Source organism: Rhinopithecus roxellana, chromosome 10, assembly GCF_007565055.1.
Source record: "Rhinopithecus roxellana isolate Shanxi Qingling chromosome 10, ASM756505v1, whole genome shotgun sequence".
NCBI lineage: Eukaryota > Metazoa > Chordata > Mammalia > Primates > Cercopithecidae > Rhinopithecus > Rhinopithecus roxellana.
The window spans coordinates 73,941,251-73,954,917 of NC_044558.1; the positions used below are offsets into that span (position 1 = coordinate 73,941,251).

The 13,667-nt window shown below is 37.0% G+C and overlaps 1 protein-coding gene across 1 annotated transcript in view; it reads right to left on the reverse strand.

The window, feature by feature from the left end:
- The window catches only part of MUC19 (mucin 19, oligomeric), a 207,261-nt gene that overhangs the window by 172,006 nt on the left and 21,588 nt on the right, over nucleotides 1–13,667 (reverse strand). The window contains 8 exon segments of the mRNA XM_030939700.1: nucleotides 490–549; nucleotides 1,565–1,615; nucleotides 3,382–3,423; nucleotides 3,504–3,686; nucleotides 4,504–4,686; nucleotides 4,772–4,936; nucleotides 5,082–5,267; nucleotides 7,550–7,699. Of these exon segments, the coding sequence (XP_030795560.1) occupies nucleotides 490–549; nucleotides 1,565–1,615; nucleotides 3,382–3,423; nucleotides 3,504–3,686; nucleotides 4,504–4,686; nucleotides 4,772–4,936; nucleotides 5,082–5,267; nucleotides 7,550–7,699 (1,020 nt within the window).

The following is a 13,667-nucleotide window of genomic DNA, read 5'->3' on the forward strand; positions in this document are numbered from 1 at the left end:
TACATGTTTTCTGGAGAAAAAATAGTACAAATGTGGTATCATTCAAACACAATGATTAAACAGACAGATGACGGGGACATTTTTAAAACTAGTTTCAGGTTGTGCACAGTGGCTCATGCCCATCATTTCAGCATTTTGGAAAGCTGAGGTGGGAGGATCATTCGAGGCCAGAAGTTCAAGACCTGACTGGGCAACATAGCAAGACTCTGCCTCTACCAAGGAAAAGGAATATCCAGGCATGGTGGTGCCTTCCTATAGTCTCAGTTACCCAGGAGGCTGAGGCAGGAGGATTGCTTGAGCCCAGGAGTCAGAGGTTACAGAGAGCTATGATTTCACCACTGCCCTCCAGCCTGGATGACAGAGTGAGACCTTGTAAATAAATAAATAAACAAAACTCGTTTCAAATTTTGTAAATTTGTTTCTGTGATCTCATTAGGTACCGGCGTGGGTATAAATATATGAATGAATATCATAACCATTTTTACTTACCAATAATTGCATTTGTTTCTGAGTATTTTGGAGTTGCTTCTGGAATGTGGGATCCTTTTTCTGTTCAACACAATGCATAGATTATTTCAATGTTAAGACATATATTCATTTTAAATATACAAGATATTGGAACGTCTACATGGGAACTTAAAAGTTGGCATTGAAGGCCATCAATGAATTTTTTATACTGTATATTATATGACATATATAATGGATAACTCTGTGAGAACTGGGACTTGCCAAAGTCACATACATGATTAACTCTGCAGTCCACACTTCTTCAGTATGTTCACGAATCATTAAGAGCTTATGTATTTGGGGTCCTGTACAATTACTAACATATGCTGCACCCCTTACAGAAATATTTTTCAACTTTAGAAATAAAACATTACATGTTCATTTTTATCAGGAGCTGTGGCACAAATAGGACAGAGGTACATTTTAGTCAATCAGTCTATTATCTAATACTAATAATTTATCTATATATGAGGCAAAGTCAATTCTCCCACTCACAGGGAAAAATCTGTATATTTTAAAACTTTACATTTCCCATGATTGTTTATATCTAATGACCCTGTTATGTAACCAAGTAAATTTATATTCAATCATAGGGTAAGGCCTAAAAACAAGCAACAACAATAACAAAAGTGGATGTTTTGATAGAATTGTAAACTCTTTTCCAAAATGCTCTTTATCATCTATCTTGAAGTTTCTTCTCTTTACTACAGGTTGTATTTACTCAGACTGAGTGGAAATAGATTGAACTCCTAATTTGTTTATGAAGGCATTTTAAAAATACTATGTCTAAAATAGTAAAGGAGTTGTAATATGTTTTATTCAAATTCCCTTAAAATGTGGTTTAATCTCTCTTATTCATGAAATTGTTTCAAATACTTAGTTGGCCATCTAAACTTTAGTATCCAAAGAGAAGTAGCACTTAAGAGCTCAATATGAGAAAAAAAAGTATCAAGTCCTAGTAAATCAATAACCAGCAGAACATTACAACATTGTAAGTGTACGTATGTGTGTGTGTATGTGTATCTTTTTAAACACCCAAAGTCATAAATCAGATTACCTGGAGTATTGAGTGGTCCAGATGTACTGTATTCAGACGAGTTTGTGACACCTATTTCAATACAAAATGATTAAGCTATTTTGTGTGTATAATTTTACTTGGTAAAGTGATTTTTAAAGAAAATCTGGTGGATAGATCATAGATCCTAGTCCAGCAATGCTAATGCTAGCAGACTAAGACCATGTAAAGCTGTACAAGAAAAAAAAAATGTCAACTCAAAACTTTGCTGGGGTAAGAAAATTAAATGCCTTGCCTCTAAATTAACTGACACCAAATCATTTTTTTTCTAGATTATTTGTCTTAAAACTTGTCAAGGGTAAGAGAAAAAAGTTCATTAGACAAGATTCTAGGTCTCCTATCCCACTGTCAACCAAACTATTTCCCATTCTGAATTGTTTCACTTTTAGGAAACCTGGGTACTATTTCAAGAGGTTAATTAAACAAAAGATTCTGCACTCACAGAAACTAGAAATATGAAAAACACTAATGTAAATGAACTGACACCTTCATTAATGTCAAGAGATTCAGACTTCCCCATTGCAAAGCCACTAGATTTACTGCCATTAGAAACATTACCAAAAATAACACTACTTAATAAAGTCTATCTCACATGGAAAAATCAAAGCAGTTAAAATCTAACATCCAAATAGCCAAAAAAAAAAAAAATCATCAAATCGGTAACCACTCCACACTAAGAAACATAAGATGTAATTATTCTGAATACATTTCTCAGGAAGAAAACCTAAATTTGAACACCTGAGCTAATGGCAGCCTAGCTGGAGTTCCTAAATTAGGTGTCTTTGAAACCATTTGTAACAACTGTGATTTTTAAAAAATCCATGTCAATAAATAATAAATGAATTTCTTAGTTCTTTGGAAGTGTTGACTTCAAAATTGACGACCAAAGTTTAAGAACAACCAAAATTAAAATTATTAGTTCTGTATGACCAGGCCTTTCTTGGAATAGGTTAATTGATAGTCAATCCCATGTCAGCTCAACCGTCACTACACTACACTGTATCTCTTGCTAATTACATTTCACTTTTTAAGAAAAAGATATTAATCCTGAAGTTGAATTCTAAAGATGAATCCTGAATATTTTCCAGAACTTCCATTTTACTGTAAGTGATCCACTGTCCCCAGTTCTATTATCATCTACTCTAGTGGTTCCCAGGACGTTCCAGCCCTGGTAACAGCATCAAAACAGTTTCTGCATCAAGAGTACATATTATTTTAAAATTTTTTACTACAAATTCCAAGACCATGCAATCGAATGTTTTCATTAAGTGGAAATATTAAAATTTATACGGATTTCAAAAGTGGATGTAAGTCTTACTCTTCTCAGCAATGGGCTTGCAAAGAAAACTAAAGCTGCCAAGTCCAGATGTGGGATACAAAGTTTGAGACCAACAGCTCAGCTGCTACTTTATCTCTTCAACTGACTCCAAATCAATTTTACATAAAGGCAACAAAAAGAATTCCACACTGATATATTCACAGCCGTGAAACCAGTTCCACATCTTATGCCAACAAATGTTAAACATTATTTGCCTGATTACATCTAAGAATATTTCAACATTTGAGAATGCAGAATTCCTTTTAAATTACTATTAATAATGTTTACAATTTTCATTGTCATTGTAAGATGTTTCTTAGAATTCTGATTTTCTGATAATCGGAAATCTCAATGCCTATGCCATAGGAATAAGATCCAGTAACACTGCTTCCATTATCACAGGTACCTGAACCACTAAGGCCAGTTTCACCAAATTCATTTAGTCCAGAAGCACCAACACCAAGGCCATCTGCACCCTTACTTCCTCCACCACTTCCAGAACCAGAAGACCAAGTGTTTCCTCCTAATGGAAAATCAAAATATGATTAAAAGAAGAAAGAAATTAATTGGAATTTCTTGGAAATAGAGTCCAGGTTAGGATACCTGAGTCACGGACATCAGATCCAGGACTCAAGTTTCCAGCCTCAGCAGGTTCACTGCTTCTCTTTCTATTCCCACCAGTTCTACTGACTTCAAATTCATGTTGATCAGATGACCCCAATATGACTCCTGAATCTTCAGAGATATCACTAGAATTTTCAAACCCATTTCTTACACTTGAGTCACCTGTTGAATACAAAATTATGATCACTAGAATTACTTTTAATGCATACCATGATTCAGAATTGTCCCTGCACAGAAATTAACAATCAGTACCTAGCACTATAGCCTCTAGAACTACCTACTCCATTTCCATCAAAATCTTTACTACTATTGCCATTGTCACCAAATTGATTTAAACCAGAATCTCTAAAGTCAAATTCAGCTCCACCCTTCATTTATCCAAGTCCAAATTCAAACAACCATGACTTTCCCACTGGTGAAGAAATAAAATGTTAATAAAATAATGGAAGAAAGGTTGAAATCAATTTAGATTTCACCAGAGCAGAGTCCAGGACTAAACCACCTGTGCCACTGACATGAGATTTACTGCTGCTCTGCTCATTCCAACCAGAGCCACTTCTTCCAAATCCCTTTTGACCAAATTTCTCCAAACCAAAACCCAAATTTTCTCATATATCACACAAAAAAAAATCCCTTTTTTATTGCTCTGGTACCAATTACATTATATAAAATGATTATCATCAGAATGTATTTCAATAAGTTTATGATTCAAACTTTTATGCAAAGAAATTAAATATTGATACCTAACCACTGGAACTAGATTCTCTAGTAACTTTTATTCCATTTTCACTAAGCTCATTATCACCAAATTTCCTTGAATCAGAATACCTAAAGTCAAATCCAGCTCCAAGTTTTTTTCCTCCAAGTCCAAATTCAAGAGACTCAAGCATTCCCACTAACAGAAAATCAAAATAGTTTTAAATAAATGAATATTTGGAATTCAGGTGGATATCTCAGGAACAGAAACTGGCTAGAATACCTGAGCTACTGCCGTCAGATCCAAAACCTTTGAATCCAGCCTCAGCAGATACACTGCCACTCATTCCATTCCCTCCAATTTCATTGATTCCAAATCCCTCTTGACCAGAATCCCATAAATTGGATATCGAATTTTGAGAGCCACCACCAACAAATTGATTCTCACTTCTTAAACTGGTATCACCTGCAGAATATAAAACAATTGTCAAGTGTATTGAAACTATTTTATGATTCAGACATTTTTATGCACAAAAGTCGGATATTAATACCTAGATCAATGGAAACAGATCCTCCAGAACTACTCATTTGATTTCCTTCAACTGTTTTGCTACTAATGCCACTGTCACCAAATGAATTCGAATCAGAAACTTCAAAACCAAATGCAGCATAACCTTTCCCTGCTCCAAGTTTCAAACCAGAATAACCAGTTCCAACTAATGGAAAAAATCAAAATATGATTAAAGTTAATATTAATTAATTAATCTCTTTGCTATCAAGTGACATTAAAATAAAAGTATTTTAACCAGTTAATTAATTGAATCAATCTAAAATTTTGAGGAGTGAGTCTTGTTGGAATACCTGAGCTACCTGCATCAGATCCAAAGACTATGGTTTCACCCCTAGCAGATCCACTGCCTCTAGTTTCACTCCCATCAGCTCTACCAACTTCCAATCCCTTTTCATCAGACGTTCCCCAACCAAATCCCATATTCAGAGAGGCACCACTGCTACTAACGCCAGCACCATATCGTGTGTTGGTGCTATCTGCTGAAAACAAAAAAAGAAAGAAAAATAGAAAAAAAACATTGTGGCCAAGGGAGTATTTTAACACATCTTATGATTCTTTATTTTGATGCAAAAACCTGAATAGTAATATCCACATCACTGGAACTTGATTTCCAGTGTTCTGTATTTCATTTTCACCATAGCCTTTTGTTGAAGACCACTGACACCAACTGAGCCAGAATTTCCAAACCAAATCCCAATTCATTCTTCCTTTCACCACCAACTCCAAAATCAAAAGGCAAAATGTTTCTGCCTAATGAAAAATTAAACTGTTATTGGGAGTAATATACAAAGAATAAGAATTATTTGTATTTTGTATTAATAGTCTCTCAATCAGAATTCCTTAGTCACTGACATGAGCACCAAGGTCTGTGGATTTATGACCAGTGAACTCCTTGTTCTTCCTGTTTCTACTAATGTCCACGTCTTTTATGGTAAATTGTTCTAAATCAAAAATACCTAGAGTTACTATACTTTCTTGACACTCACTTCCTTCATTGGCTCTAGTTTCCGAATATGAAATGCTATTCATCCATACTTTTGTAAATTTATTTTCTCCAGCCTTCTTTTTCGAGAAAACTAATTCAAATATGAGTAATGGAATTTTAAAAGTTAACGTGGTAGATGTCATTCAAACCCAAGAGCCCAAGATTTATCTGTTCCAGATGACAAAACTTGTGAACAAGAGAGGTTAAATGGTTTCCCCAAAGGTCAGTGTGAAAGACTGGAGATAGAAACTCTTTGTCCCAGGTCTAAGCTCCTGGGAAGCCTCAAACCTACTTGCCTCTTCACTAAATTGTTTAAATTGCTGATTTCTGTTGAAGTTAATATAAATTTTTGATGAACCAGACAAAGAGTTTACAAATTTTTTTTCATGAATTCCTCTAACATTAAATCTGTATTTGTCCAAAAAAACCACCAATTCCTGCTTTGCTAATTAAATCAGTCAATTAATTGATTATTCTGACAAAAGCATAAACTAAGAAACAACATAGAATGCCTGTTTCCCTGGCAGCAGAATCAGAGTCAGCTAATCCATTTACTGTACCTACATCTAATCCACTTTGATCGGGGACCCCTACCAATTTTATTTTGATTTGAAGCAGTACCACCAAACAGTACCACCTGCTGAACTGATTTCATCCACCATACAAAAATACAATCATTACCACAGAAAAGTTGTATTCATTCATACAATACAAGAAAGTAATCCCTGCACACTGCTTGAATCAGAGCTGCATTTTAGTTTCTGATATATTCCTTGATCTCCCTTATTCCTATCTTTCCATATATATTTCTACGTAGTAGAATCAGGAGTAAGAATGGCAACCAATTTATCATGAGATTTGAAAGATTCCATAAGAAAGATGAAGCTTTGGGGCTGTTGATGATAAGCTTTTATTGTGCTCTACAGAACATGAGAAAATGACTAACACCTAATGTAAACAAGAGTAAATGGATCTGTCTTATCTCCTTAGTCCTGCTGAGTTTGTCAGTCCCAAAACAGGTGAGTGGAAAATTAAAAACTTGGTATCCTTCGTAAAGATACTACATCCAAAGCTGTTTCTGCCTTTTCACCTCAGAGACAAAACAATTAATTTTTAATGTAAAATATAGGACTTATTTTCCTCACTGGGACTGCTTCTTCCCATTTTGTAGAGGTACAAACTATAGAGATTTCAGGGGCCAGGCAAGTATAGTAAAAATTTGAGTAGAACAGTAGGAAAAATTGTATTGAACCAGCAAGACCCCAACTCATCTAAAGAAATGTAAATGTTTTCCCCCAAAAAACAAAATTGCAGGCCACAAACTGCTTAGGAACTCTTCCTTATCATATCACTCAGCAAACCGGATATGTAAGTTCAGTAGAGAATCTTGATATAGAAAATCAATTGTGGTTAGATACAGAAACATGAGTGGAGAGAACCTACTCTACGTTTGGGCCCAGGAATCATTTTTGATTATTAACTTATACAGTAAAAACTGTCAGAAAAATAATTCATCATTAGAATAATAGTACCAAGTATGAAGAGCACATATGAAAATAATTATCAGGAGAACAATTAATTTAATGTATACATCTTTGCCAAAATTCTCTAAAGACAGAATTTATCACTCTCATTGGCCCTGAAATCAGTGCTTTTAGAGTAGCTATGACTATTAAAGCCATGTGCTGCAAACAAAAGAAAGATTGTCAGATTATCCAAAATGACAACCAAAAGCACTTGTTTGCTAGGTACATATTTTTTCTGGAACAGTACCTGCTGGGCTGTCTTCTGACCTTGAATTCCCAGCATCCCGGCGTTCTCTGGACTTGTCTTCAGCCTCTCCTGTAGCACCAAATTCAAAGCTAAAGAGTGACTCTTTTCTGTCTGAGTCACGAGAGGATGAACTACCATAAAAAAAGCCACCTGCAGTGAGGAAAAAAACATTTACTTCAGACTACTGGGTATATACCCAAAGGATTATAAATTATTCTACTACAAAGACACATGCACACGTATGTTTATTGCAGCACTATTCACAATAGCAAAGACTTGGAATCAACCCAAATGTCCATCTGTGACAGACTGGATTAAGAAAATGTGGCACATATACATCATGGAATACTATGCAGCCATAAAAAAGGATGAGTTTGCGTCCTTTGTAGGGACATGGATGCAGCTGGAAACCATCATTCTTAGCAAACTATCACAAGAAGAGAAAACCAAACACCGCATGTTCTCACTCATAGGTGGGAACTGAACAATGAGATCACTGGGACTCGGGAAGGGGAACATCACACACTGGGGCCTATCATGGGGAGGGGGGAAGGGGGAGGGATTGCATTGGGGAGTATACATGATATAAATGATGAATTGATGGGTGCTGACGAGTTGATGGGTGCAGCACACCAACATGGCACAAATATACATATGTAACAAACCTGCACGTTATGCACATGTACCCTAGAACTTAAAGTATAATTAATAAAAAAAAAAAATTTACATTGCTAGAACAGACTAAAAAGGTAGTCTAATTATGACACCATGAAGAGCCACATTTTATTTTGAGTAGGTCTCATTATCCTGACAACACTTGGAACAACATACACCACTGGTTGACTTAATCACCTTATCTGTATCTTTTGGTCATGTTTCTAAAACTTCAGTCGAGGAGAATCCAGCTATGAAGATTCAATAATTGATGTGTACTAGATACTCTTCTCCTGGGCAGAGCAGAAACTCCGCAGTCTGCTTCCTTCCCCAATCCTAAGCCTCAAGTTCCAGCATCCCACTTCCCCCAGTCAAAATTTTCTGCCTTGTTGAATCCACATTGTCCTTGGCTACTGTTCCTTATAGCTGATAAAATTGAGATGACATGCCTGATTCTCTTTTCTGTATTTCTGCAAGGAAGAAAGCATGTAAACACTTACTCATGAATTAATTGTACCATCCACCTCCTTAAGTTTCATCTCAATGAGGCACACTCTGACAACTTAAAATTGCAACCTCACTCCACTGTTACACTCCCAGTTACCATTATATTACTCCATTTTATCCCACAGATTTGTCACCTTGTAATATACAAGGTAAAATATATCCCCTTGTGATACACCTTTTATCACTGTCTTTAATGCTTATGGAGTATTGACTGTATCCTTCTTCTACATTTTAAGCTTCATAAACTCAAGTTTTCTTTGCCTGTTCTACTGAGAGAGGGATTTCAGGTGTCCAGACCAGTGCCTCAACAATAGAGGGCACTCAGTATTTATTTAATAAATGTAGTCACCAACAAAGACCACTTCTTAAGGTAATAAACACCTTGTTACATGAAGTATATATGCTTTCTATCATGCCGTTTGTATATTTTTTGAAATCTCTATATAAAATTTAAATATTTAAGAATTATTAACATCTTAATAACTGTAATATTCCTGTAGAGTTGTGGAAGACATAAATTTTGGTCACCAAATAGACAAAAAAATGAAATGAATGATTTGTAAGTAATACTTGAAGACTATGTAATCACAAATACAAATAAAATAAGTGACTTAATTCTGCATTAAAATAAGGAAAGAGACTTCTCCCTCCACAAATACCTTTTCTTTGATCATTTCCTGAAGAAAACTTGTGAGTACTTTCTCTAGCTCTCTGAAATGTACATAGACATTTTTAAAGACTAAATAAACACCCCAAGAATGTTTCTTCAAGGGGCGGGGGCCAACACTTTGAAATGTAGTCATGAAGGAAGATGCTTCCCTATATCCTAAATTCCTGGGAGGTAGGAGCCTAACTTCCACTGGTGTTTGGCTACAAATCACAAACCTACCTCCAGTCATAATACACAAGAAACTTCTTTTTTCTTTTAAAAGCAATCAGCAAACACAGGTGGCTACCCCAACTACCATGTAAATGTAGGATGAACCCTATGGCTAATGATGCTGTCAAATCCACTCAAGAACTGGTTATTTCTTATATTCATAATTACATGTAATGGGATTTATCTGCTTGTTTTATAATAGAGAAATATTTCTGTGTGTCTGCAATCTTTTTAGTGAGATGCCTGTCAGGACAGGTTTTCAGAGGGGGCAGGAAACTGTTTTTAAAGACATTTCCCCAACAACCTCTCTTGGAATTCTTAGCCATTTTCCATGTTTCTAGAAAGTGTATCTCTACTTTTCTAAAGCAAATAGTAAAAATAAAATATGTCTGTGATTATGAGAATAGTCAAAATAATAATGTATTATGTAGTATTAGGGAAAGGCATTCAACATTTAAGAAATTTTGAAATTATAAAATGTGCATGTAGGCATTTGTTTTAGGACTAAAACAATGTTTAAATTATGAATAGCCAATATATACTATTGTTTAATTACCTAACCCTTCAACCACTGCTACCTGTACTACTCTTCCTATATACAGTATTTCACCTCCTTCTCTCCTCTTTCCTTCTATCTACCCTTCTTCACTACACACTCTTCTTCTTTTTCTCTTTTACCATCTTTCTCATTGTCTTTTTCAATGTCATGTAGTTTCAGAGCTGCACCTTAATATATAAATATTTTAGTTTGCTGGCAAAGCAGAAGGAAGCAAAGCAGTATTCAGTCACAGCAAAAGTATAAACTCTTAATGCAAACCCATCTGGTTCCTCCATTTGCAATTGGTAGCCTTGGATAGTAGCTCTCTTGCTCTCAGGCAACAGGGATTCTTGTTCTGTTCTAACCACATCTTTCTCTGGCCTTCCTGGGGTTGTGGCACTCCTCAGAGAGCACAGAATACAGGCCAAGAGTGAAGGGATTATGCCTACCCAGAGCCGGTGCTATCCCAGTCTCCCTTTCTGGATCACATTTTAGGGCCCCAGGGCTGCAGTCCCTAGTTTGCTACATGGGCATGCATGGGCATGTTTCCTAAGACCTTCTTCTCCAGGTGAGACCACATTGCAAATACGATCCCCTAGGTCTGAGGGATGGGGAAGGGGTGGTCAGTGTGCAGAAGGAGATGGACTGAGATAGAAAAGCTGGGATGTCCCTCCCAGTATGCGAATAAGCCAGAGACAGGAAGAGCATGACTGTGGCGACCTTAGCTAGGGCACAGTCAACACTGATCTTGCATTGAATTCCAATAAACCTGAAAATCCTGCATTGGATCCTGCCTTCCAGGTTGTCACAAGTGTACTTTTGTCAAGGTAGAAAAAGCAACACATTTTATGTCCTATTATGTTTCTTTATTGGTAACTTTTAATTATGTACATACCTGCATTTATACTCTTGACCATGACTGTGCCCTTGGCCTGTCCTTGGCTAACCAAATTAACATTTCTAAAACAAAGTTTCCTTAAACAAAGTTTATTTCACCATTAAATGGACACTACATAATGTATGACGATAAAATATTGCCAAACTCATGAAAAGAGTTTTTTATGTCCTGCCTAAAGATATTACAGCCACACCCCTACACCCAAAGCTTTTTCTGCCTTTTTATTACATGGACTCAGATATCAACTTTTCATATAAAATAGTAAAGTTGTTTATTTCACTGAACCTCTTTCTTTCCCATGTAGAGGTATAAACTCTAAAGATTTCAGAGACGAGGCAAGTACATTGAAAGTTTAAATAGGCCAGCAGGGAAAGATATGTCAAACCAGATTAAATGTCTCACCTAAAGATACTTAAAATTTTTCCTTAAATAAATAAATAAATAAAAATAAATTGCAGCCTACACACTGTTTAGAAACTTGGCTTTATGCTACTATTTAAGTAAACTAAGTATATAAGAGAGAATCCTAGTGTAGAAAATGAATGGTTATTAGATTATAGAAATCGGGTAACTCCCACCCCAATACTGCGCTTTACCAAGGGTCTTAGCAAACGGGCACACCAGGAGATTATATCCCATACCTGGCCGGGTGGGTCCCACACTCACGGAGCCTCCCTCATTGCTAGCACAGCAGTCTGCTATCTAACTGCAAGGCAGCAGCAAGGCTGGGGGAGGGGCACCCACCATTGCTGAGGCTTAAGTAGGTAAACAAAGCCCTGGGAAGCCCGAACTGGGTGGAGCCCACAGCAGCTGAAGGAGGCCTGCCTGTCTCTGTAGACTCCACCTCTGGGGACAGGGCACAGCTAAACAACGACAAAAACAAAAACAAAAACAGACAAACAAAAAAAAGCAGCAAACACCTCTGCAGACGCAAACGACTCTGTCTGACAGCTTTGAAGAGAGCAGTGGATCTCCCAACACGGAGGTTGAGATCTGAGAATGGACAGACTGCCTGCTCAAGTGGGTCCCTGATCCCTGAGTAACCTAACTGGGAAACATCCTCCCCTAGATGCAGACCGACACCTCACACCTCACATGGCAGGGTACACCCCTGAGAGGAACCTTCCAGAGCAAGAATCAGACAGCAGCACTCTCTGTTCAGCAATATTCTATCTTCTGCAGCCTCTGCTGCTGATACCCAGGCAAACAGTGTCTGGAGTGGACCTCAGGCAATCTCCAACACACCTACAGCTGAGGGTCCTGACTATTAGAAGGAAAACTAACAAACAGAAAGGACTTACCCACACCAAAACCCCATCAGTACATCACCAGCATCAAAGACCAAAGGCAGATAAAACCACAAAGATGGGGAAAAAGCAGGGCAGAAAAGCTGGAAATTAAAAAAATCAGAGCGCATCTTCACCTCCAAAGGAATGCAGCTCATTGCCAGCAACGCATCAAAGCTGGACGGAGAATGACTTTGACGAGTAGAGAGAAGAAGGCTTCAGTCCATCAGACTTCTCTGAGCTAAAGGAAGAATTACTTACCCAGCGCAAAGAAACTAAAATTCTTGAAAAAAGAGTGGAAGAATTGATAACTAGAATATTTAATGCAGAGACGGCCATAAACGAACTGACAGAGATGAAAACCATGAAACGAGAAATACATGACAAATGCACAAGCTTCAGTAACCGACTCGATCAACTGGAAGAAAGAGTATCAGCAAACGAGGATCAAATGAATGAAATGAAGTGAGAAGAGAAGTCTAAAGAAAAAAGAAGAAAAAGAAATGAACAAAGCCTGCAAAAAGTATGGGATTATGTAAAAAGACCAAACCTATGTCTGATTGGGGTGCCTGAAAGTGAGGGGGAAAATGGAACCAAGTTGGAAAACACTCTTCAGGATATCATCCAGGAGAACTTCCCCAACCTAGTAAGGCAGGCCAACATTCAAATTCAGGAAATACAGAGAACGCCACCAAGATACTGCTAAAGAAGAGCAACTCCAAGGCACATAATTGTCAGATTCACCAAAGTTGAAATGAAGGAAAAAATCTTAAGGGCAGCCAGAGAGAAAGGTCGGGTTACACACAAAGGGAAGCCTATCAGACTAACAGCAGATCTCTTGGCAGAAACTCTACAAGCCAGAAGAGAGTGCAGGCCCATATTCAACATTCTTAAAGAAAAGAATTTTAAACCCAGAATTTCATATCCAGCCAAACTAAGTTTCATAAGTGAAGGAAAAATAAAATCCTTTATAGATAAGCAAATGCTGAGAGATTTCATCACCACCAGGCCTGTCCTACAAGAGACCTTGAAGGAAGCACTAAACATGGAAAGGAACAACCGGTACCAGCCATTTAAAAAGCATGCCAAAATGTAAAGACCATCAAGGCTAGGAAGAAACTGCATCAACTAATGAGCAAAATAACCAGTTAACATCATAATGACAGGATCAAGTTCACACATAACAATATTAACCTTAAATGTAAATGGATTAAATGGTCCAATTAAAAGACACAGACTGGCAAACTGGATAAAGAGTCAAGACCCATCAGTCTGCTGTATTCAGGAGACCCATCTCACATGCAGAGACACACATAGGCTCAAAATAAAGGGATGGAGGAAGATCTACCAAGCAA